This window comes from Tachyglossus aculeatus, chromosome 16 (assembly GCF_015852505.1).
Source record: "Tachyglossus aculeatus isolate mTacAcu1 chromosome 16, mTacAcu1.pri, whole genome shotgun sequence".
Classification (NCBI taxonomy): Eukaryota; Metazoa; Chordata; class Mammalia; order Monotremata; family Tachyglossidae; genus Tachyglossus; species Tachyglossus aculeatus.
In genome coordinates, this window is record NC_052081.1 from 11,035,676 (window position 1) to 11,058,106 (window position 22,431).

At 50.1% G+C, this 22,431-nt stretch overlaps 1 protein-coding gene across 1 annotated transcript in view; it reads left to right on the plus strand.

Moving 5' to 3' along the window:
- Positions 1-12,466: 12,466 nt before the first annotated feature.
- Positions 12,467-22,431, plus strand: part of QSOX1 (quiescin sulfhydryl oxidase 1) — a 37,671-nt gene continuing 27,706 nt past the window's right edge. The window contains exons 1-2 of the mRNA XM_038758596.1: positions 12,467-12,764; positions 21,565-21,665. Of these exons, the coding sequence (XP_038614524.1) occupies positions 12,467-12,764; positions 21,565-21,665 (399 nt within the window). The remainder of the gene's footprint in view (positions 12,765-21,564; positions 21,666-22,431) is intronic.

The window sequence follows — 22,431 nt, forward strand, 5'->3', positions numbered from 1 at the left end:
CATCTGACCAGAATAATTAAACAGAAAAGAAGCAAGAGTTGTTTTGAATATCTAATGCAGGGATCTGCAGCCTTTGGCTGAGGAGTCATATCTGGCTCTTCTTGGAATTAAATGTGGTTCTCGAGCAGGGGAGGGGGAGGTGATGCCTTGAAAGCCATTAGATTCACTCGACTCATCTCTCTCATTCAATCTGCAGTCTGTCACTAAATCCTGTTGGTTCAACCTTCACATCACTAAAATCCTCTCCTCTTCAACCAAACTGTTACCACACTCATCCCAGCACTTATCATATCCCATCTTGACTACTGCATCAGCCTCCTTTCTGACCTCCCTGTCTCCTGTCTCTCCATTCCAGGCCCTGATTCATTCTGCCGCCCAGATCATTTTTCTAAAAAAAATGATCAGTCCATCTTTCTGCAGTCCTCAAGAGCCTTGATTGGTAGCCCATCCATCTCTGCATCGAACAGAAATGTCTTACCATTGGCTTTAAAGCACTCGTCACCTTGCCCCCTCCTATCTTACCTCACTGATTTCCAAACAACCCAGCATGTTTACTGTGCCCTCCAACACCAACCTACTCACTGTACGTTGATCTCATCTACCTCACCACCAACCCCTTGCCCATGGCCTTACTTCTTGGCCTGGAACTCCCTCCCTCTTGATAACTGACAGATGATCTCTCTCCCCACCTTCAAAACCTTCATTAGTGTTTCCCTTGAACTGTACGAATTCTCGTGTTTACAAATCATCTGAGACTGGTAGTAATGCAGTAATTAAGGAGACTTGGTATTGTGAAAATTTGAAGTGGAAAATATAAATAGATAAAAGGATTATTGTCATTTTTAAATGAATACATGTTCTTGACTTTGTAAAACCTTATTGGTATACATTTACAAAACGTACTTTAGGGGGTCATTGTGTACTGCATTGTGCAGATATTGAAAGAAACATTTTACTGTGAAGGTATAAAGAGACTGGCATTTGGGCCATTTTCACTCAAAAGTCACATCCAAGGCAGCTTTGCACAGCAGACTGAAGGGTGTGTTTTGGAAGTATCAATCACGTGTATTGAGCACTTACTGTGTGCAGAGCACTGTACAAGTGTTTGGGAGAGTACAGTATAACAGAAGTGTTCCCCACCCGCAGGGACGGTGAATTGTAAAATAATGAGGGAAATACCTTTTTGTATACCATTGTAAATAAATAGCTATACTTTAAGATAAAATAAAGTCTATAAATAAACTGATTTAGTTTCATAGGAGATGCCCCTTTTTCCTTCTATTTAAAGGACTGTAATGAGACGAAGTTTTCTAATGCTGACTGTCCCCTGAAAGATTCCCTTTTCTTTCTGCGTTTTTGTTGATGTAAGTCTGCCACACTTAGCCAGGACAGTTTGGTGTATTTAAACAAGCGGCCAACCTCCCACACTGTTCTTTCATTGTCAAGCCCTCGGACCTTTGATTCATGGTTCCACCGTTCTTGGTGTAATTAGGGGGTAGTAACATACCACTGTGGAATTCCATGTCCTCAAAATGTGTGGCAGTCAAAAGTCATGTAGCATAACTTCAAAGCAAAATGTTTTTGACTCTACATCCACTCTTCAACAGAGCCCTAGGAAAGAAAACATTTATTGGTAATATGGGAGGTGGAAAAGACAGGTTGCTGAGCTTGCAGCCAGGGCTTGGGAGGGAGAGTGTGGAAAAGTAGGCAAGGGAAATTCTGGAAAGGGGACGGCACAAAGTCAGAAGGAGATGCAGGGAAGTGAATCACTGTCAAACCTGGAGAAAGTAACTTCCAAGAAAAGGCCTTTTGTTTGTTTTGTTTTTAATGGTATTCGATTATGTACCAAGCACTGGGGTAGATGCAAGGTAGTCGTGTTGGACACAGGCCCTGCCCCAAATAGGGCTCACAGTCTTAATCCTCATTTTACAGAGAAGGCACAGAGAAGTTAAATGATTTGCCCAAGGTCCCACAGCAGACAAGTGGCAGAGCCAGGATTAGAAATCTTTCCACCAGTCCACACTGCTTCTCGAGAGGCCATGCTGCTCTCTTGTTGTTTTGCTTGTACTGTAGGAGGCCTGGGACCTTTGGCTAGTTCAAGCCAAAATTGAGTTGAGCTATCTTGGACAGGTGCCCAATTTTGTTTATTTAAGGAGCTTTTTCTAGTCTGATAAATGGCTGGTTTGGAAAACGGGAGAATATTCACCTCAGTTCATTCATTCATTCAATCGTATTTATTGAGCACTTACTGGATGCAGAGCACTGTACTAAGCACTTGGGAAGTACATGTTGGCAACATATAGAGACGGTCCCTACCCAACAACAGGCTCACAGGCTAGAAGGGGGAAACAGACAACACAATCAAACATGTAGACAGGTGAGGTAAGGCATAGTATTCCCCTTTACCTCGGCACCACCATTGAAATAAATGGGAGAAGCATGCCCACTGCGGCACCACCTTAGCTCAGCCCGCTAATTTGCTTAGACCATGCCCACAATCTTCATCTTTCTCTCAGTGAATAACTAGTTAGGAGGTCGGAGTGTAAGTCTATACTAACCAACATATCTAAAGTCAATTCCGCCAGAAGGTGAGCTTCACGTTCCAAGATAGTAGAATTTGGGGACTTTTTCTAACGGCAGGTGTCTGTTCAGATAGGATGTGTTGCGTGTTGAAGAAACAGTTGTCCATGTGGTGCACACAGTAAGCACTCAATAAATACGATTGAATGAATGAATGTGGTGTCGGGCATAATGGAAAACATGAGTTTTCTTTAACCCGCGGTTCTTCGGGAATGTGAGCCCCACACTGTAGTACTTGGCGTACTGTGTTAGTTTAGTCTCAACATGTTCTACTTCGGTAGGAAAATATATTACAGAAAAAACCATGAACCATCAGATTTGGAAAAAGGCTTAATCCCGAGGAAGCCATCAGAGTCACCAGGCTTGTACAAGGTCAAAGGGTCAGATTTGGGGTGTGGGGCCAAAGTATTATGTGACACATTGCTAAGAGAATTCAGTAACATGTGGGGATTAAAGGAATGAAGCAGTTTGAACTTTTAAGCAGAGAATGTTCACGTTTTGGTAGAAATTTCATGGGAAACATTCAACCAGAGTACATATGTATTTTTGTACCAAAATGAATAATGTAAGTTTAGGTAATGACTTTATTCTATATAAACAGCCATGTTGGTTTTCATTGCCAGCCTCAAAATCAAAGATATGATGAAAATAATTAAGCCATATTAATAATATAGGTGATTTTCTTCCTTGATCAACTATGGGAAAGAGATTGGAGAAGAATTCTTGGTTTTTTACTCTCCCCATCAGTTGCCTTGATTTTGAAACTTATGTAAATACCAGTGTATTTAAAGATTTCCCAGGAATTCTTTAAATACATTGCCCAAACTTTTTTAACACTTGTGTAACTTTTCTCCCTGCTTTAATCCAAGTTCTGAGACACAGAGCCAGGGTTGTACCATGGATGTCTATGTCCAGGGATGGACATAGGCCAAGCACTAGGTGGGTTTGTCAGTGTTGGGAGGAGGGTAGGGGGGAAGGATGATTCTAAATGGGGAGACTGCGAGCTTAGCCTTCGGTGGAAACTTTTGACTTTTGTTAACTTCACCAGCCCTCCACATCATTAGAAGAGTCTTGATTGGATGCATTTTTTAATGTCCTGACTTCCTATGGTCTTTAAGGTTTTTTGTTGGTTTGCTTTTGTGGGTTTCTTAAATGGAATTTGTTAAGCATTTACTATGTGCCAGGCACTGTTCTAAGAGATGGGCTAGATACAAAGTAATCAGGTTGGACATAGTCCATGTCCCACATGGGACTCACAGTCTTAATCCTCGTTTTACAGAGTAGGTAACTGGATTCCCAGAGGTGTTAAGTGACTCGCCCAAGTCACACGGCAGACAAGTGGCAGAGCTGGGGCTATAACCCAGGTCTTTTTAACTCCCAGGCCCATGCTCTATCCATTGGCCACACTGCTTCTCATGTTCTTCTTGTTTGTTAGCATTCCTCTTGAGTCTGAGGTAAACAGTTGTTAACAGCTAACATTCCCAACTCTGAATTGCTGAATGGGGAGTATTGTTAGAGTGAGTATCATATTCCTAAAATAAAGTTGGGATTGGATTGCTCCTATTTGGTTGTGGTTAAAAACCTCTCTGTTGCTTGTATAGCCCCCGAACCTGCCACTGCAAGTAGAGCAAGAAAACAAAAGCCATAGGATAAGCATCAGGAAATGGACGTAAGGAGAGCAGCCTGCCTGGATAGGCTAGGGTAGGCTGGCCAGAGCTGGGGCAGGCAGTTCTGAGCCAGGAAGCTGAGTAGGAACTATTAACATATTCATTCATTTCATTCATTCAATCGTATTTATTGAGCCACTGTACTAAGTGCTTGGGAAGTGCAAATCGACAACATGTAGAGACGGTCCCTACCCAACAACGGGAGATTTGTTCTGGCGTGAGAAGGGAACTCAGGAATTCATTAAAGTACACGTTAAGGAATCTCCTAACACCCAATCCTACCCCAAAGCCACTCATTTCACTCTCCAGGCGTACCGGAGTTCTTGTTATTGTTTTGTTGCTCGAGGTAAATGTGGCCTTTTCAGCTCAGCACTAAAAACATGCATTTGTGATGCTTACAGGGTAAGTTACATAGCACTTTGGATTTTCAAGGCATCCTGTAATCAATTACCTGAATCGCTTCCTTATACCACATGTCAGTGTCATTACTCCTATTTTGAGGAAATGAGGAAACTGACAAAAATGTAACACTTGGCCCGGGACATTGCGTCAATTCAGCAGGATTAAAACTGTGAATTCCTAGCTCAATAATAATAATTGTGGCATTTAAGCGCTTACTGTGTGTCAATCACTGACTGCGTCAGGTGCTGTACTAAGCACTGGAGTGGATTCAAAATAATCAGGCCAGACACAGTTCCTGACACAGGCTAAGTAGGAGGGAGAACAGGTATTGAATCCCCATTTTACAGATGAGGAAACTCAGGCACAGAGAAGTTAAGTGACTTACCCAAGGTCACAGAGTCATCAAGTGACAAAGCTGTGATTAGAACCCAGGTCATCTGAATTTCAGGCTCATGCTGTTTCCACTAAGCCACAATGGTCCAAGTCACATGACCCAAAAATTGTCATTTTGGGAATAGGGTAGAAGGGTTATTCACCCAAACGCTCCTGTTCGATCTCCTCCAAAGGTTTTTGCTTTCTATGTGGGACTGAGTAATCCTATGGGAGGTTGGGGGTCCATATCGAGAATGTTATAGGGATCTGCACAAGGAGGTAAAACAGCTTGCATCAAAGGAGCACTGTATTAATCTGAAAGCAACTAGAGAGTGCTAATGAAGAAGAAAAGGTTTTATTGGCAAGCTGCTAAGAAACAGAACCCATTGTGGGCACTTCATCTTTGTTAAGAGGAGTGTCGTTTTCATTATTTGAATCCTCAGTATTTATTGGGCAAATATAACTCTGAACATGAAGAAACCTCATTGCAATTCCTAGTGTACCAGGCACCTTGGGAAGACTATAAAGAGTTGGTGAGGTTAGGGATAATTGGACAGTTAATACTGATCTGGAGTGTCCTGATTCTCAGATCACCAACTCCCCATATTTCTCCTCACCTTGCATAAATTTTAGGAGACTATGCCACATCTTCATAGTTAGGAAAGTTCTTTTGCTCTGGGCAAAAGGTGAAGAGCTAGAGGAGAGGGAGGGGGGTGAAGTTTGGGAGGTTCAAAAGGCTTAGTCAGGGTTCCTGAAAGAATACTCATTATTAGACCTATCAGCTTCTGCATCATAAGCTGTAGTTTGCTGTGGCAAATTAGTTGAGAGGCTTTGGCTTGAGCAGATGGTCTGAGACTTTATCATGCCCCATTGGAACTCACTGCTGGTGTTTACATGGTGATACTTACTTGTGCATCCACTTGAGTCCTTCAAGGAGCTGGGCTGCCTCTGCCTAGCTGAGATGTAACTGGGAAATACTGTGTAAAGTGGTCCTCTAGGGCCTCTTCGAAAGTACATCAAGCAGAATGTGGATTTACGCTCCATCTTCCATCCCTAGAAGCCGCTTAACAGATGGGGCGTGGTCAAAGATTTTCTTTTATTGGTCCCTTGCCAGATAATGGACTTGATGTGTATGAAGGCTTGGAGAAGTTCCAAGAATATACAGCTCCAATCACCTTGACTCTGTTTCCAGTATGGGCCGTGAACTGGGGAGCCTCTGCTATACCATAAAGGAAGGACACCAGAGAATGAGGAGTTTGGGTTTCTGCTTCCTGCTTTTCTTGCTCTTTCTGTTTTCCTCTTAGGCTTTGCTGGGTGGGGGAATGGTAGGGGGCTTTCTGCAGAGCTAGTTAGTAGAATGAAGAGAACTCCGTGTGAGAGTGTGGGGGAAGTAAATGTAGGATAAGAGGTGTCATCTCGGTCTACGAAGATGAGGACCTGAGGATGTACAGTCTTGAAGCATCTATATGGCCCTTCTAATTATGAGAACTCATGCAAATCCTGAAGGGGAAGCAAATACGATGAAACATAAAACTCAGCCCCAGGGTTGCAGAAGAAAGATCAGATGTAAACTTATGCTCCTCACCCCTGCCAAGAAGTCAGCACCATGACATCATCATCAGTGGTATTTGAGTGCTTACTGTGTGCAGAGTACTGTACTAAGCACTTAGGAGGGTTGCCATTTCCTTCTCGACCATACCAAAGCTGATCTGTACCCTTAGGAACCCCTTGGGATCAGTTTGAGTTTGATCCAGGCTGGGCTAGCCCTGGGTGTTGGGATCAACCCCAGAAGACTAGAGGCCCAGGGATGTGGGAAAAACATTTTGGGTTCAGAGTATCTTTTTGTTGTTGTTGCTTTTTTTGCTTTACATTATCTGTTAAGCACTTACTATATTCCAGGCACTGCACTAAGGGCAGGGATAGATACAAGATCATGAGTTTGGACACAGTCCATGTTCCACATGGGGCACACAGCCTTAATACTCAGTTTACAGATGAGGTAACTGGGGCACAAAGAAATGTAGTGACTTGCCTAAAGTCACACAGCAAAGCTAGATTAGAACCCAGGTCCTTCTGAATCCCAGGACCATGGTTTTTCCTCTAGGGCATGATGCTTCTGTGGAGTCAAATGTCCAGTTCAGTCTGGACTACTCCCCAGGCCTGAAACCAGCCCAGACTCCCCGGTGTCCTTGGGCCAGGGATGACCCAGAACTCTCCCCGACTACAGATTCTGCCAATTGGTTTAGGACCCCTGGGGAGCTGTGATTAGACTGCCCCCCGACCCATGGGGCTTTGGGCAAGACTTAACCTTATTTAATTCTGCAGGAAAGGAACCAGTTGCAAGAACACATTATCCTGGTGAGAAAAGTATGACCTACTAAGGGAGGTGAGAAGGGATGAGGAGGGGCAGATGGAACAAGGGCTGGGAAGACTTTTCACCCCACCCTCCCCCTCTTTTAATGAAACCATGGGGCTCTCTCCCATCCCCAAAAAGAGGGGAGAAGAAACAGTGAAGCTGAAGGGAAGAGCTGGGGCAGATGGGTCAGCTCTAAAAAGGAGATATAAATAATAATAGATGTGCCGTGCATTTCTGTGGCATTATTGCTCCCAAGAGCTTGGGAAAATTTGCCCACATTATCTGGTTAACTCGAAAATCCCCTGAGAGATCATTACAGGAAGATTAATAGTAAAGACAAATGGAATATGGTATTACCCTGCTACTCAATCACTGTGAAAACTCCTTGAATGGAAGCATGGAAGAGGTGAGTTGGGGTGGGAATCCCACTCCCTCCCCTTTTTGGCTGTCCCTCTCTCTGGGTGCCCAGGATGGCCCCCACACTGGTGGCATTTGGAGGACAGAATCAGCTCAGGACTGGTGTGGTGAGTGTTTTCCCCCAACAACTGGAACCAGCGTAGACACTGAGGGAGTTTGTGGAAGTGGGTTTCAGTTGAAAGGGGGAAAAACCCTGTCTGAGTTGGGCAGGAGCTGTTTCTATCCCCTGCCTCAGCCCCCCACATGGGGGTGAGGAGGTGGGGCGAGGGCCTCCATGTGTTTCTGGGCCTAGATTGTGGGCTCCTTGTGGGATGGGATGGTATCCACCAGGTCTGTTGGATTGTGCTCTCCCAGAGTTTAGAACCAGCCTAGACACTGAGGGAGTTTGTGGAAGTGGGTTTCAGTTGAAAGGGGGAAAAACCCTGTCTGAGCTGGTTAGGAGCTGTTTCTATCCCCTGCCACAGCCCCCGACACGGGGGTGAGGAGGTGGGGTGAGGGCCTCCATGTGTTTCTGGGCCTAGACCGTGGGCTCCTTGTGGGACGGGAAGGTATCCACCAAGTCTGTTAGATTGTGCACTCCCAGAGTTTAGTACAGTGGTCGCCGGGGCGAGGAGGTGGGGCGAGGGCCTCTGTGTGTTTCCGGGCCTAGACCATGGGCTCCTTGTGGGATGGGAAGGTATCCACCAAGTCTGTTAGATTGTGCTCTCCCAGAGTTTAGTACAGTGGTCGCCGGGGTGAGGAGGTGGGGCGAGGGCCTCTGTGTGTTTCCGGGCCTAGACCATGGGCTCCTTGTGGGATGGGAAGGTATCCACCAAGTCTGTTAGATTGTGCTCTCCCAGAGTTTAGTACAGTGGTCGCCGGGGTGAGGGCCTCCGTGTGTTTCCGGGCCTAGACCGTGGGCTCCCTGTGGGCCGGGAAGGTATCCACCAAGTCTGTTAGATTGTGCTCTCCCAGAGTTTAGTACAGTGGTCGCCGGGGCGAGGAGGTGGGGCGAGGGCCTCTGTGTGTTTCCGGGCCTAGACCATGGGCTCCTTGTGGGATGGGAAGGTATCCACCAAGTCCGTTAGATTGTGCTCTCCCAGAGTTTAGTACAGTGGTCGCCGGGGTGAGGGCCTCCGTGTGTTTCCGGGCCTAGACCGTGGGCTCCTTGTGGGCCGGGAAGGTATCCACCAAGTCTGTTAGATTGTGCTTTCCCAGAGTTTAGTACAGTGGTCGCTGGGGTGAGGGCCTCCATGTGTTTCCGGGCCTAGACCGTGGGCTCCTTGTGGGATGGGAAGGTGTCCACCAAGTCTGTTAGATTGTGCTCTCCCAGAGTTTAGTACAGTGGTCGCCGGGGTGAGGGCCTCCGTGTGTGTCCGGGCCTAGACCGTGGGCTCCCTGTGGGCCGGGAAGGTATCCACCAAGTCCGTTAGATTGTGCTCTCCCAGAGTTTAGTACAGTGGTCGCCGGGGTGAGGGCCTCCGTGTGTTTCCGGGCCTAGACCGTGGGCTCCCTGTGGGCCGGGAAGGTATCCACCAAGTCTGTTAGATTGTGCTCTCCCAGAGTTTAGTACAGTGGTCGCCGGGGTGAGGGCCTCCGTGTGTTTCCGGGCCTAGACCGTGGGCTCCCTGTGGGCCGGGAAGGTATCCACCAAGTCCGTTAGATTGTGCTCTCCCAGAGTTTAGTACAGTGGTCGCCGGGGTGAGGGCCTCCGTGTGTGTCTGGGCCTAGACCATGGGCTCCTTGTGGGCCGGGAAGGTATCCACCAAGTCCATTAGATTGTGCTCTCCCAGAGTTTAGTACAGTGGTCGCCGGGGTGAGGGCCTCCGTGTGTGTCCGGGCCTAGACCGTGGGCTCCTTGTGGGCCGGGAAGGTATCCACCAAGTCTGTTAGATTGTGCTTTCCCAGAGTTTAGTACAGTGGTCGCTGGGGTGAGGGCCTCCATGTGTTTCCGGGCCTAGACCGTGGGCTCCTTGTGGGATGGGAAGGTGTCCACCAAGTCTGTTAGATTGTGCTCTCCCAGAGTTTAGTACAGTGGTCGCCGGGGTGAGGGCCTCCGTGTGTGTCCGGGCCTAGACCGTGGGCTCCCTGTGGGCCGGGAAGGTATCCACCAAGTCCGTTAGATTGTGCTCTCCCAGAGTTTAGTACAGTGGTCGCCGGGGTGAGGGCCTCCGTGTGTTTCCGGGCCTAGACCGTGGGCTCCCTGTGGGCCGGGAAGGTATCCACCAAGTCTGTTAGATTGTGCTCTCCCAGAGTTTAGTACAGTGGTCGCCGGGGTGAGGGCCTCCGTGTGTTTCCGGGCCTAGACCGTGGGCTCCCTGTGGGCCGGGAAGGTATCCACCAAGTCCGTTAGATTGTGCTCTCCCAGAGTTTAGTACAGTGGTCGCCGGGGTGAGGGCCTCCGTGTGTGTCTGGGCCTAGACCATGGGCTCCTTGTGGGCCGGGAAGGTATCCACCAAGTCCATTAGATTGTGCTCTCCCAGAGTTTAGTACAGTGGTCGCCGGGGTGAGGGCCTCCGTGTGTGTCCGGGCCTAGACCGTGGGCTCCTTGTGGGCCGGGAAGGTATCCACCAAGTCTGTTAGATTGTGCTTTCCCAGAGTTTAGTACAGTGGTCGCCGGGGTGAGGGCCTCCATGTGTTTCCGGGCCTAGACCGTGGGCTCCTTGTGGGATGGGAAGGTGTCCACCAAGTCTGTTAGATTGTGCTCTCCCAGAGTTTAGTACAGTGGTCGCCGGGGTGAGGGCCTCCATGTGTTTCCGGGCCTAGACCGTGGGCTCCTTGTGGGATGGGAAGGTGTCCACCAAGTCTGTTAGATTGTGCTCTCCCAGAGTTTAGTACAGTGGTCGCCGGGGTGAGGGCCTCCGTGTGTTTCCGGGCCTAGACCGTGGGCTCCCTGTGGGCCGGGAAGGTATCCACCAAGTCCGTTAGATTGTGCTCTCCCAGAGTTTAGTACAGTGGTCGCCGGGGTGAGGGCCTCCGTGTGTGTCCGGGCCTAGACCGTGGGCTCCTTGTGGGCCGGGAAGGTATCCACCAAGTCTGTTAGATTGTGCTTTCCCAGAGTTTAGTACAGTGGTCGCCGGGGTGAGGGCCTCCATGTGTTTCCGGGCCTAGACCGTGGGCTCCTTGTGGGATGGGAAGGTGTCCACCAAGTCTGTTAGATTGTGCTCTCCCAGAGTTTAGTACAGTGGTCGCCGGGGTGAGGGCCTCCATGTGTTTCCGGGCCTAGACCGTGGGCTCCTTGTGGGATGGGAAGGTGTCCACCAAGTCTGTTAGATTGTGCTCTCCCAGAGTTTAGTACAGTGGTCGCCGGGGTGAGGGCCTCCGTGTGTTTCCGGGCCTAGACCGTGGGCTCCCTGTGGGCCGGGAAGGTATCCACCAAGTCCGTTAGATTGTGCTCTCCCAGAGTTTAGTACAGTGGTCGCCGGGGTGAGGGCCTCCGTGTGTGTCCGGGCCTAGACCGTGGGCTCCTTGTGGGCCGGGAAGGTATCCACCAAGTCTGTTAGATTGTGCTTTCCCAGAGTTTAGTACAGTGGTCGCTGGGGTGAGGGCCTCCATGTGTTTCCGGGCCTAGACTGTGGGCTCCTTGTGGGATGGGAAGGTGTCCACCAAGTCTGTTAGATTGTGCTCTCCCAGAGTTTAGTACAGTGGTCGCCGGGGTGAGGGCCTCCGTGTGTGTCCGGGCCTAGACCGTGGGCTCCCTGTGGGCCGGGAAGGTATCCACCAAGTCCGTTAGATTGTGCTCTCCCAGAGTTTAGTACAGTGGTCGCCGGGGTGAGGGCCTCCGTGTGTGTCTGGGCCTAGACCGTGGGCTCCTTGTGGGCCGGGAAGGTATCCACCAAGTCCATTAGATTGTGCTCTCCCAGAGTTTAGTACAGTGGTCGCCGGGGTGAGGGCCTCCGTGTGTGTCCGGGCCTAGACCGTGGGCTCCTTGTGGGCCGGGAAGGTATCCACCAAGTCTGTTAGATTGTGCTTTCCCAGAGTTTAGTACAGTGGTCGCTGGGGTGAGGGCCTCCATGTGTTTCCGGGCCTAGACCGTGGGCTCCTTGTGGGATGGGAAGGTGTCCACCAAGTCTGTTAGATTGTGCTCTCCCAGAGTTTAGTACAGTGGTCGCCGGGGTGAGGGCCTCCGTGTGTGTCCGGGCCTAGACCGTGGGCTCCCTGTGGGCCGGGAAGGTATCCACCAAGTCCGTTAGATTGTGCTCTCCCAGAGTTTAGTACAGTGGTCGCCGGGGTGAGGGCCTCCGTGTGTGTCCGGGCCTAGACCGTGGTCTCCTTGTGGGATGGGAAGGTATCCACCAAGTCTGTTAGATTGTGCTCTCCCAGAGTTTAGTACAGTGGTTTTGTTCTCTGTCCCCCCCTTCTAGACTGTGAACCCACTGTTGGGTAGGGACCGTCTCTAGATGTTGCCAACTTGGACTTCCCGATTGCCTAGTACGGTGCTCTGCACACAGTAAGCGCTTAATGAACACGATCGATCGATTGATTGATTGATTGGTCGGCGCACCAACGTAAGCAGTCAAATATTGATTGATTGATTGATTCCCGGCGGCGCCTCTCAAGTTGAGGGCGGGCTGGACGGTGGGGGCGGAGCCGCCGCGCTGCTCCTCCTCGTCCGGGGCCGGGCCGGGCTGGGCCGTGCCGGGCCGTGCCAGGGTAGGGGCGGCTGTGTGGGCCTCGGGGAGAGCGGGTGGGCATGGGCTGGCGCGGCGGGCGCCGGGGCCTCCTGCCGCCCCTGCCCGGGCCGGGGCCGGGGCCGGGGCCGGTGGGGGTGTTGGCGGCGGTGGCCCTGCTGGCCGGGGCGTCGGCGGCGGCGTCGGGGAGGTCGGCGCTGTACTCGTCCTCGGACGGGCTGGTGCTGCTGGGGGCGGACACGGTGCGGCCGAGCGTGCTGGCCTCCCGCACCGCCTGGGCCGTGGAGTTCTTCGCCTCCTGGTGCGGACACTGCGTCGCCTTCGCCCCCACCTGGAAGGCGCTGGCCACAGATGTCACAGGTGAGCGGGCAGCGGGGGCCACCGGCCGCTTCTCCGCCGGTCTGCTGTGTGACCTTGGGCGGGTCACTTCACTTCTCTGTGCCTCGGTTCCCTCATCTGTAAAATGGGGATGAAGACTGTGAGCCCCACACGGGACAGCCTCATCTCCTTGTGTTCCCCCCAGCGCTTAGAACAGTGCTTTGCACATAGTAAGCGCTTAACAAATACCAACGTTATTATTATTATTACTTCTCACCCCTCCCTCTCCTCCGCCTCAGACCCCTCGGCATTTCCTCCCCTGCCACCTCGCTGCTCCGTCGGATCCCCACTGTCCTCCCCCTTGTCCCCTCCAAACCCTCTCCTGGCTTCACATCCTCCAGTCGGTCCCTGTCTCTCGGCCCGGCCTCCGCTGTCCCCCTTTAGCCCCCTGCTCCCTTCCCACCCCGAATCCCCGTCCCTTTACCCTCCCCCTGTATCAGCCCGTTGCGGGGTCTCGGTTGGGTACCCCTTTAATGTGCCCTCTCGCCCTCCCTCTCCCTATCTACAGCTACTCCTCCCTGGGTCCAGTGGGGTGGTTTCCACTTCGTCTCCCACTTTCACCCCTTGTGACCCTAACTGCACCCCCACAGCTGCTTCACCACTCCAGAGAGACAAAAAAAATGCCTTGTCAACCTCCCTCTTCCCCCGCCCTACGACAGTCTCCTCTGCTACCCAGATATTCCATCCTCCCCCTTCACATCGAGTTTTCCTCCCACACCCGAGCCCTGGCCCAAGATCCTTTTACCTCCTTTTCCAGGTGGTCTTCTGCTGCTCCTCTCACCCCTCGGCATCTTTCTCTTCCCCTCCCTTGTCTTATCAGCCCCCCACCCCGCCCCCAGCTCGGAATTTTCCTTTCCCAGCCTGGAGATCTGGACGTTTTCAGAACTCTCCTATTTACTGATCTCAAGTATGCTGCATTTCCTTTCTTTTGCCTTGTTTCTTGACCCATCATTCATTCAATCGTATTTATTGAGCGCTTACTGTGTGCAGAGCACCGTACTGCTCCATCAGCTTCTCTGAAGTTAAGTTTTGTAAAACTCGAAGCCCTGCCCTGTCTACTGCTCTGTCTGTGGCTCTATCCAGCACACACTGTGGATGGCCCTGTGTCATCGGAGGCCCCTTTTATTTAGAGAAGCTTTTCTCCTGGTTTTAGAGCTCCTTTCTGCTCCTCCTGTTCATTAGGACCAGGCTTTCCGGGGCTCACAGTCAAAGCAGGCATCGTTCTTCAAGTGAGCAAATCCCTGGAACAAGTGGGGAAACAGGTGTCTCCTGGAGAAAGAGGGGTCAAAGGGCTACCTCGAGCCACCTTTTCGATCTTTGGTTAAGTTTCTGAACGGTGAAAGAGAATGCAGTGAGGCTTTAGCGTGCTTGGAAGTTTTCAAATCCAACACTTCCCCAGAACAGCTTGCAAAATGGTCCCTCTGTAATTAAATGATAATCAAGAATTTACATCTTTAAGCCATATGGATGCTGAAGGCTTTTTTTTAACACATCTTGCAAATTACTTTACACCCCCCCACCCCCACCGTCAGCCCAGGCGCACATGCTCCCACAGCTCTTTCCCATCACCCAAGTGGGGTCACCGTGGGGGCAGTGATACCAGCAAATGATGTTTGGAGCTGGGAGGGAGGAAGTATGTGTTGTCTGGGAGGGAAGTGTCAGAGCTGAATTAAGCCTTGAGGAAAGTGGCACATCCTGGAATGGGGAGTCTCACTGGTTTATAACCAGTTCAAATCCTGGAACGGAGAACAGGTCTTCAGCCCCAAACCTGAAAGCCTCCACCCCCACCGTTTGCCCTCCCGGGGCATGAACAAAGGACTTGTCTCTGGCTGAGTCACCAGCAAGGGCAACGGTGGCCCAAGAGCTTTCCCGCCCAGATACTGGCCTAGCCTGCTTCCCATGGGTTGCTAAACCCAAGATGACTCCTTGAAAGAGCCCAGCCACAGGCTGTCAGAGGTGCCAAAGGACTGGGTTTGTGGATGCCTTATGCTCATAGGAATGTATCCTGGGCCCTTTGTTAGAGAAACAGGAGTGAGACTATAATATGAGGAAAGGAACAAAGTCAGTTGGCCTTTAGTCACAACACAAGGCAAACAGTAGAGCAGGGATTGAGGGCCCTGTTCTTTGGCCGGCAGTGTCAAGACACAAGGCAGAAAGAGGCAGCTGCTGCTCCCCTTTGCCCCCAGGATAGTCGGTTATTTCTGGATAGTCTCGGAAAAGATTCTGGGATATGGCCTTTTTGAGGTCAGACTAGAAACCGGCAAGACACATTGCTCCATAGCATCGGGATTGAGGATGACGCCACCATAAGAGTTAGGCTAACTGGGCATTGGGAAGTGGGAAGGGTGTGTACTCCACCACCAGGAAAGGAGGTCTGAAAGGATGTGACCGTGTGATGCTGACAGAGTGAGAGGTGGGAAGCAGTGTGGCCTAGTGGAAAGAGCGTGGGCCCTGGAGTCAGAGGACCTGGGTTCTAATCCCAGCTCCGTCACTTGCCTGCTGTGTGACCTTGGGCAAGTCACTTCACTTCTCGGTGCCTCAGTTTCCTCATCTGTTAAATGGGAATTCAGTATCCGTTCTCCCTGCCACTTAGACCGTGAGCCAACCTGATTATCTCATATCTATCTCAGAATTTAACATAGTGCTTAGCACTTAACAAATAGTATCGTGAATATTGATGACAATAATAATAAAAAATAAATGGTAAAAGAAAAATTACTTAGGAGCAAGGGTGGCTGTGCTAATCGCTCTCTCTCTCCCCCCATCTCCACACCTCCTGCCTTCCCACTGCGTCAGAGACATAGGATGGACCAATAGGGTGTGAAAGCGTTTTACTAGGAGGTCTCAGGTAATAACAATAATTGTGGTATTTGTTAAGCACTTACTTACAATGTGCCAAGCACTGAACTAAGCGCCTGGGAGTAGATACAAGATAATCCTGGGGCTCACAGTCTAAAAAGGAGGGAGAAAAGGTATAGAATCCCTGTTTTGCAGATGAGGGAACTGAGGCATAGAGAGGTTAAAAGTGACTTGCCCAAGGTCACACGGTAGGTACATGGAGGAACCAGGATTAGAACCCAGGGTTGGGAAGGGGTTTTCTATGTTTAGGGATCTCCTGCCTGTGGCGCCCAGGGCCCTCGTAGGTGGAGGAGGCCCAAGAGGTCCCTCTGGACTTAGGAGTCGCCAACAGACCTGAGCTAGTCTTGTGAAACATTTGCATCATATGGCCCTCAAAAGCATCTTTCCTGGAAAGCGGCTCCTCTCTGCCAGTGACTGACTTATGTCACCATAGCTTTGTTTCATTGATTTTAGCATGAAGGGAGAGGTTTTTGTAATAGTTAAAATTAATAGACCTGTGAATAATAAAGTCAGAGATGACTAGTGTTCATATACCCTCTTTAAATGCCACTGCCCCTCATTATGGCATTAATGCTGATTCTTGGTGTAACATTTTTCATGTGAGGATCTTGCAGCCACGTAGCCAACATTCACAGGTCTTGATAACACTCCCCGAGGGGGTGGGTCAGTGCAGGTACAGCAGCGTTTTACAAGTGAGAAAAGTAAGACTCAGGTGAAAAACTTGGGGATCCAGTGGGACTTCGAGGCAAGAATTGGACCTAGGGTGGTGATGGTAGTAGTGATGGTAGGAGCAGCAGCAGCATTTATTGAATCCCCATTTCGTGCAGTGCGCTGTACTAGGGGGTGCTTTTTTTTTTTCTCTTTTATGGTCTTTGTTAAGCACTTACTATGTAGAGAAGCAGTGTGGCTTAGAGAAGCAGCATGGCTTAGTGGAAAGAGCATGGGCTTGGGAATCAGAGGACATGAGTTCTAATCCCAGCTCCGCCACTTGACTTCTCTGTGCCTCAGTTACCTCATCTATAAAATGGGGATTAAGACTGTGAGCCCCATATGGGACAACCTGATTACCTTGCACTTAGAACAGTGCCTGGCACATAATAAGCACTTAACAAATACTATAATTATTATTATGTACCAGGCATTGAACTAAGGGCTGGAGTAGATGCAGCCTAATCAGGTTGATCATGGTCCCTTTTCCACATAGGCCTCACAGCCTTAATTCCTACTTTACAGATGAGGAACGGAGACACAGAGAATCAAGTGATTTCCCCAAGGTCACACAGTAGACCAGTCGGGGAGCTGGGGTCAGAACCCAGGTCCTCTGACTTCCAGTCCTGTACTCTTTCCACTAGGCCACACTACTTTTGGGAAGTACTGAACAATGAAGTGACATGTTCATCGTTCACAAGGACCTTACACTCTGAAAAGGGAAACAAATGTCAGCTGCTAACCTAATCACTCCTCACGCTTCCTTCCCCACTCCCCTTCTCTGTCAGTCAGGAGCTGGAGCTATTGTTGTCCTTTCGAAGACTCTTGGTGCCACAGTGTTAAAAGGTTGAAAGTCATCACCATGACTAAGACCCAGGGCTGTTGGGTTTGGAAGGAACAGGCAAATCGTGTTCCCGTCTCCATACCCTCCATTGCTGGTCACGAGCAATAACTGGAACTTGGTACATATTTGTTTTCTTCCACTGCCCACAGGAGCATGGAACCGTATCCGTACCATGAGCATAAGGGTTTATTCTCTTTTGCTGAAGCAGAAGACATCAAAAACCTTAATCCTAAAAGTACATTATACCAAGGGAAGCAGAATTTGGCCCACTGTCATGTGGGGAATAGATCCAGCAGATTTAGACCCAAAGTGGGCTTGTTTTGTTTGGAATTGTCTAGTTGGGCATTTTAGCCAGATGACTTTCAAATTTATACTTTACTTTGTGTGTGCAGACCTGGCCTAAACAACGGTACAAGCCAGACAAAAAACATCATGGAGTCTCTTTCCTAATGGATTATAAGAAAAATGGAGGACTATACCCTGTATTGGTTTCAGGGGAGTCCTCCTTGGAGACAGGGGGTTGGACAAGTTGACCTCTAGAAGGTCTTTTCAGTCCAAGGGTCCTTGGGAATATGAAATCCAGGAGCTAGAAAAGCATGAAGGCTAGGACCAGATCCCGACAGCCTTCCAAGAATGGAAGGAGTTGTTCTACCCCAGGATATCAGGGATCACCATTGGCAATGTCTTGAAATAATCAGTGAGGGTAAGCCACGGAGGAGACCGAGAACTCAAGCTGGGAAGCTCCCAGCCAAAGCCAGAGGTTGTTAGGAGCCTGTCCAATTCAGAGGAGCAGTCTGATGGTCCATTTTCAGGGAAAGTGTAAGCGGTAGAGGGTGTGGGCAACCAGAAGCTCTGTAACATGCCCATTCTGTGCCCCCCCCCCCCAACCCCTTTCCCAAAAGTTCTTAGTGGTCCTCCTGTCCACAAACAATCCTTAGTAATCTTACAGATTCTGCCGTCATCACAGAATTGTTCAGAGTTCAGATCCCTGGACATTTTAAAGGATGAATCACCTGTTAGAACAGGTTTCAGTAGCCCCCATCCCCTCAGCCTGCAGAAGGTCCCAAAAGGAGACAGAATGACACAGTGGAGCCCTACCAAGCTGACCTTCCGAGCATTGGCCTCTCGAGATTTTGGGGGCAAGAACTTGTTCCTGAAGGGGAGCAAAAACCATGTGAGAGGTGGGTAGGAGCCCAGGAGGATGTGGTCTGATGAAGAGGCGGTCTCACCTCACAGTGAATGGCTGTCGGGGCGGAGGGGGCAGGAACCCACATTGGAGAAGGGACATTGGGTTCTCCCTAGCAGGACATCGGGGCCCCCGGCCTCCTCCCTCAAGAGACAGTGAGAACACCAGTCAAGCAGCAAGTATTTACTGAGCGTCCACAGGGTGCTGCCCAGTATCACACTGGTCACTCTCCTGGACTTCTCTGACAAAAGTAGGGAGTGACTGGTCAGCTGTGGGGGAAGAAAGTGTGTCCAGCTCAGTGCAGGCTGCCTTCCCGTTTGTGTTTGGAAGTGTACGGTCTGTGGGGCCGGCGGAGGAGGATGAGACATATATACAGTAAGCACTCAATAAATACGATTGAATGGATATGTAGACGCACTCACTGACTTTACTTCGATTGAAAATGCAAACCAACAAGATCCGTTAGACATTCCAGGGAGGATTGTGTTGCCACACAGCGGTGGTAATAATAATGCTGGTGGTGATGTTTGTTAAATGTTTACTATGTCAAGCACTAAGTCCTAGAGTAGCTTTAAGAGTCTCAGGTTGGACACAGCCCCTGTCCCTCATCAGGTTCACCGTCTAGGAGGAAGAACAGGTACTGAATCCCCATTTTACAGATGATGAAATGGTGGCACAGAGAAGTGAAGTGATTTGCCCAAAGTCACACAGCAGGCAAATGGTGGAGCTGGGAATTAGAACCCAGGTCCTCTGACTCTCAGGCCTAGGCTCTTTCAACTAGGCCACCCTGCTTAACTGGTGTGTACGCGGGGGTGGGTGGGGGTGGTGGTGGGGATTTATAGGGGGGGATCAGAGCTGTGCTCTGTGAAAGGAGGGATTTTCCACCTTTTTTATGGTATTTGTTAAGCGCTTACTATGTGCCATGCACTGTTCCAAGCGTTGGGGTAGATATTATTATTATTATTGTATTAAGAGCTTACTATGTGCCAAGCACTGTTCTAAGCACTGGGATACATAGAAGTTAATCAGGTTGAACACAGTCCCTGTCCCACAAGGGGCTCATACTCTTAATCCCCATTTTACAGATAAGGCAACTGAGGCCCAGAGAAGTTAAGTGACTTGCTCAGGGTCACGCAGCAGACATGTGGTTGAGCTGGGATTAGAACCCAGATCCTTCTGATTCCCAGGTCCATGCTCTAGTCACTAAGCCACACTGCTTCTCTCATCTCATGCCTCAAGAACCTCACTGGTCCCTCAGAGGCGATGATGGAGAGACTCCTTGCAGTTGCCGGGCAGGGCCAAGTGTGTACATGAAGGCAGGCGTGAAGGGGCTGAGGCCAAGCTGAGGCGAGGAATCTGCAGGAGGCCTCCAGGGCTATGGGACTGAAAGAGGGCGCGGGAGATGTGCACAGCTGGGGCTGCTAGAAAAAAATATGTAGGTCAGAATTTCTGTCTCTGGAAGGAGAACTCTGACTTGGCTGGCTGCCCTGTTTTCCCCTAAATTCCTCCATCAGGTTCTGGGACTGTTGCATGGGAGATTAAAGGGAAGAAGAACCTAGAGGTTTGGAAAACACTCAGCAAGTAAGCTCCGTGTTCTTCCCACTTCCTCCCTTCCAGACTAAGACTTCCCCGTCCTGCAATAAGAGCCTAGCACAGTGCATGCAGGCACAAGGGGGCTCCATTTATTTGATTTAGTGGAGAGGAAGAGAGTGCTGATGTGGGGACAGGAGCGGGAGATTCCGGGAGCCCCTTCCTTCCTCTCCCCCTCGTCCCCCTCTCCATCCCCCCATCTTACCTCCTTCCCTTCCCCACAGCACCTGTATATATGTATATATGTTTGTACATATTTATTACTCTATTTTACTTGTACATATCTATTCTATTTATTTTATTTTGTTAGTATGTTTGGTTTTGTTCTCTGTCTCCCCCTTTTAGACTGTGAGCCCACTGTTGGGTAGGGACTGTCTCTATATGTTGCCAATTTGTACTTCCCAAGCGCTTAGTACAGTGCTCTGCACATAGTAAGCAGCGCTCAATAAATACGATTGATGATGATGATGATGAGTGTGAGGAGAGAAGGCAGACTACTACGGCTGCTTGGTTTCCTCCTCCTTGGGCCTTCAAAGGATTGAGGAACCGCCCCCGGTCCAATTCAGCCTGACCCAAACTATGGACCCAGGTGTTTGAAACCAAAAGGGGTCAGGGACTCCCTCTAGGAAGGGCGGAGTTGAGCCTGTAGAGGATCCTGGAAAGACTTGGTTTTGGGACAACACCACGCTGATTCTTTACTAACCTCTGGAGCTCCCAGGGGGTGATCCTGCAACTTTATACTGCTTAACCAAGCCTCCTCGATGGTTCTCAATGCCCAGAAGGTAACCCAGTTTTAGAGGGGAGGTGGGCAAATCCATCCAGTTTCCTTGCTGCCTCAGTGAGAGGCTCTGGGGACTGTTCTTTCCACAGTGGACCTGCTGAGTGGTCCAGGTCTGTGGCAAGCTCTTAGCTGGCACTTCTGGCAGGCTGTGATCTTCCCCTACAGCCAGGGAGCTCAGGAGTGACAGCCACGTGGCCTGGAGGGCTGAGTCCAGGCCCCCTCATCCAGAGCAGGGCTATTGCAGAGTGGGTCCAGAGATGCCATCCACTTGCCATGTGACCACAGTCCCAGTTTCTCCTTATGAAAACAATGATAATGTTACCTGCCATGGCCCTCCAACTCAGTGTTCTAGGGATTTGGTGGAGTGAAATCTTACAATTCCCTTTTTCCTATGAAAAACTCCCCATGGCCTGAGGGATTCCTGCCAGGCCTTCCCTAGAAAGGAGAGGGCATGGGCCTGGATGCCAGAAGCTCCAGCTTTTAGTCTCACTTCTGTCACTTGCCTGTTGTGTGACTTTGGGCAAGTCCCTCAACCTCTCTGGACCTCAGTAATTTCACCTGAATGATAGGAAGAAGATACCTGTTTTTCCTGTCTTTTAGGCTGTGAGCTCTGTGTGGGACAGGGACTGTGTCCAACCTATCTGTTTCTGCTCCAGCATCAAGTATGTAGTAAACATTTAACTTCTTTCTACCCCAGCACTTAGTACAGTACCTGAAACATAGTAAGCACGTGAAATATTCCATAAAAATACTATTAATAGAGAGTCACCCTGCCAGGGACCCCCATTCATCTGAGGCCTGTTTATTGTTTCAGACTGGAAGCCAGTGCTCACCGTGGCGGCCCTGGACTGCGCCGACGAGGTTAATGTGGCAGCCTGCCGGGACTTTGAGATCTCCGGCTTCCCGACTGTGAAGGTGATGCCTCCTCCGTACAGGGGCAAGGGGGAATGGGTGTAGGAGAGTCGGGGGAAGTCCAGGGAAACCCATCTCCACAGGGTTGACCTTTTCCTGCCATTCCAGACCTCGTCACAAAGCAACTGTGCCCGTTAAGATTTCCAGGTTTATGTATCCCACATTTCTCATCAGTCCGGGGGAATCTGAGAGGGACAGAGGGGGACCTGGAGGGTAGAGAGGCCCAAGCCCCCTGAGGGTCCTACCTCACCGGATCAGAACTTGTTTTCTATTTGCTCTTGTGCTTTTGTTCCTGGGAACCGAAGAGGAAATGGGTGTCCTCATCTCGTGACCCTTTAAGAGGAGTGCAACCTTGTTGCCATGGTGAAGTGTAAGCACTCTAACCGTGAGCTGTAGTGGGGCTCTGGTCAAATGAAAAACTGTCACCCAGCATGCAGGCCTCTACAGCGAGCAGGCTAAGCCCCAATTTATAGCTGAGGGCTTTGAGACCCCTTCCAGGCTCTTCATCACTCTGGACCCAGAGACAGCCTGGCCCTACAATATGGGGTCCACTAGGCCTCTCCCTCATTCATTCATTCAATTGTATTTATTGAGCACTTACTGTGTGCAGAGCACTGTACTAAGCGCTTGGGAAGTACAAGTTGGCAACGTATAGAGACGGTCCCTACCTAACAGTGGGCTCACAGTCTAGAAGGCTCACAGTCTTCTCCATACCCGTCCCAGGCTTGCTGCAGTTCATGGCTTCTACATGTGTGTCCTCAGATTAGTC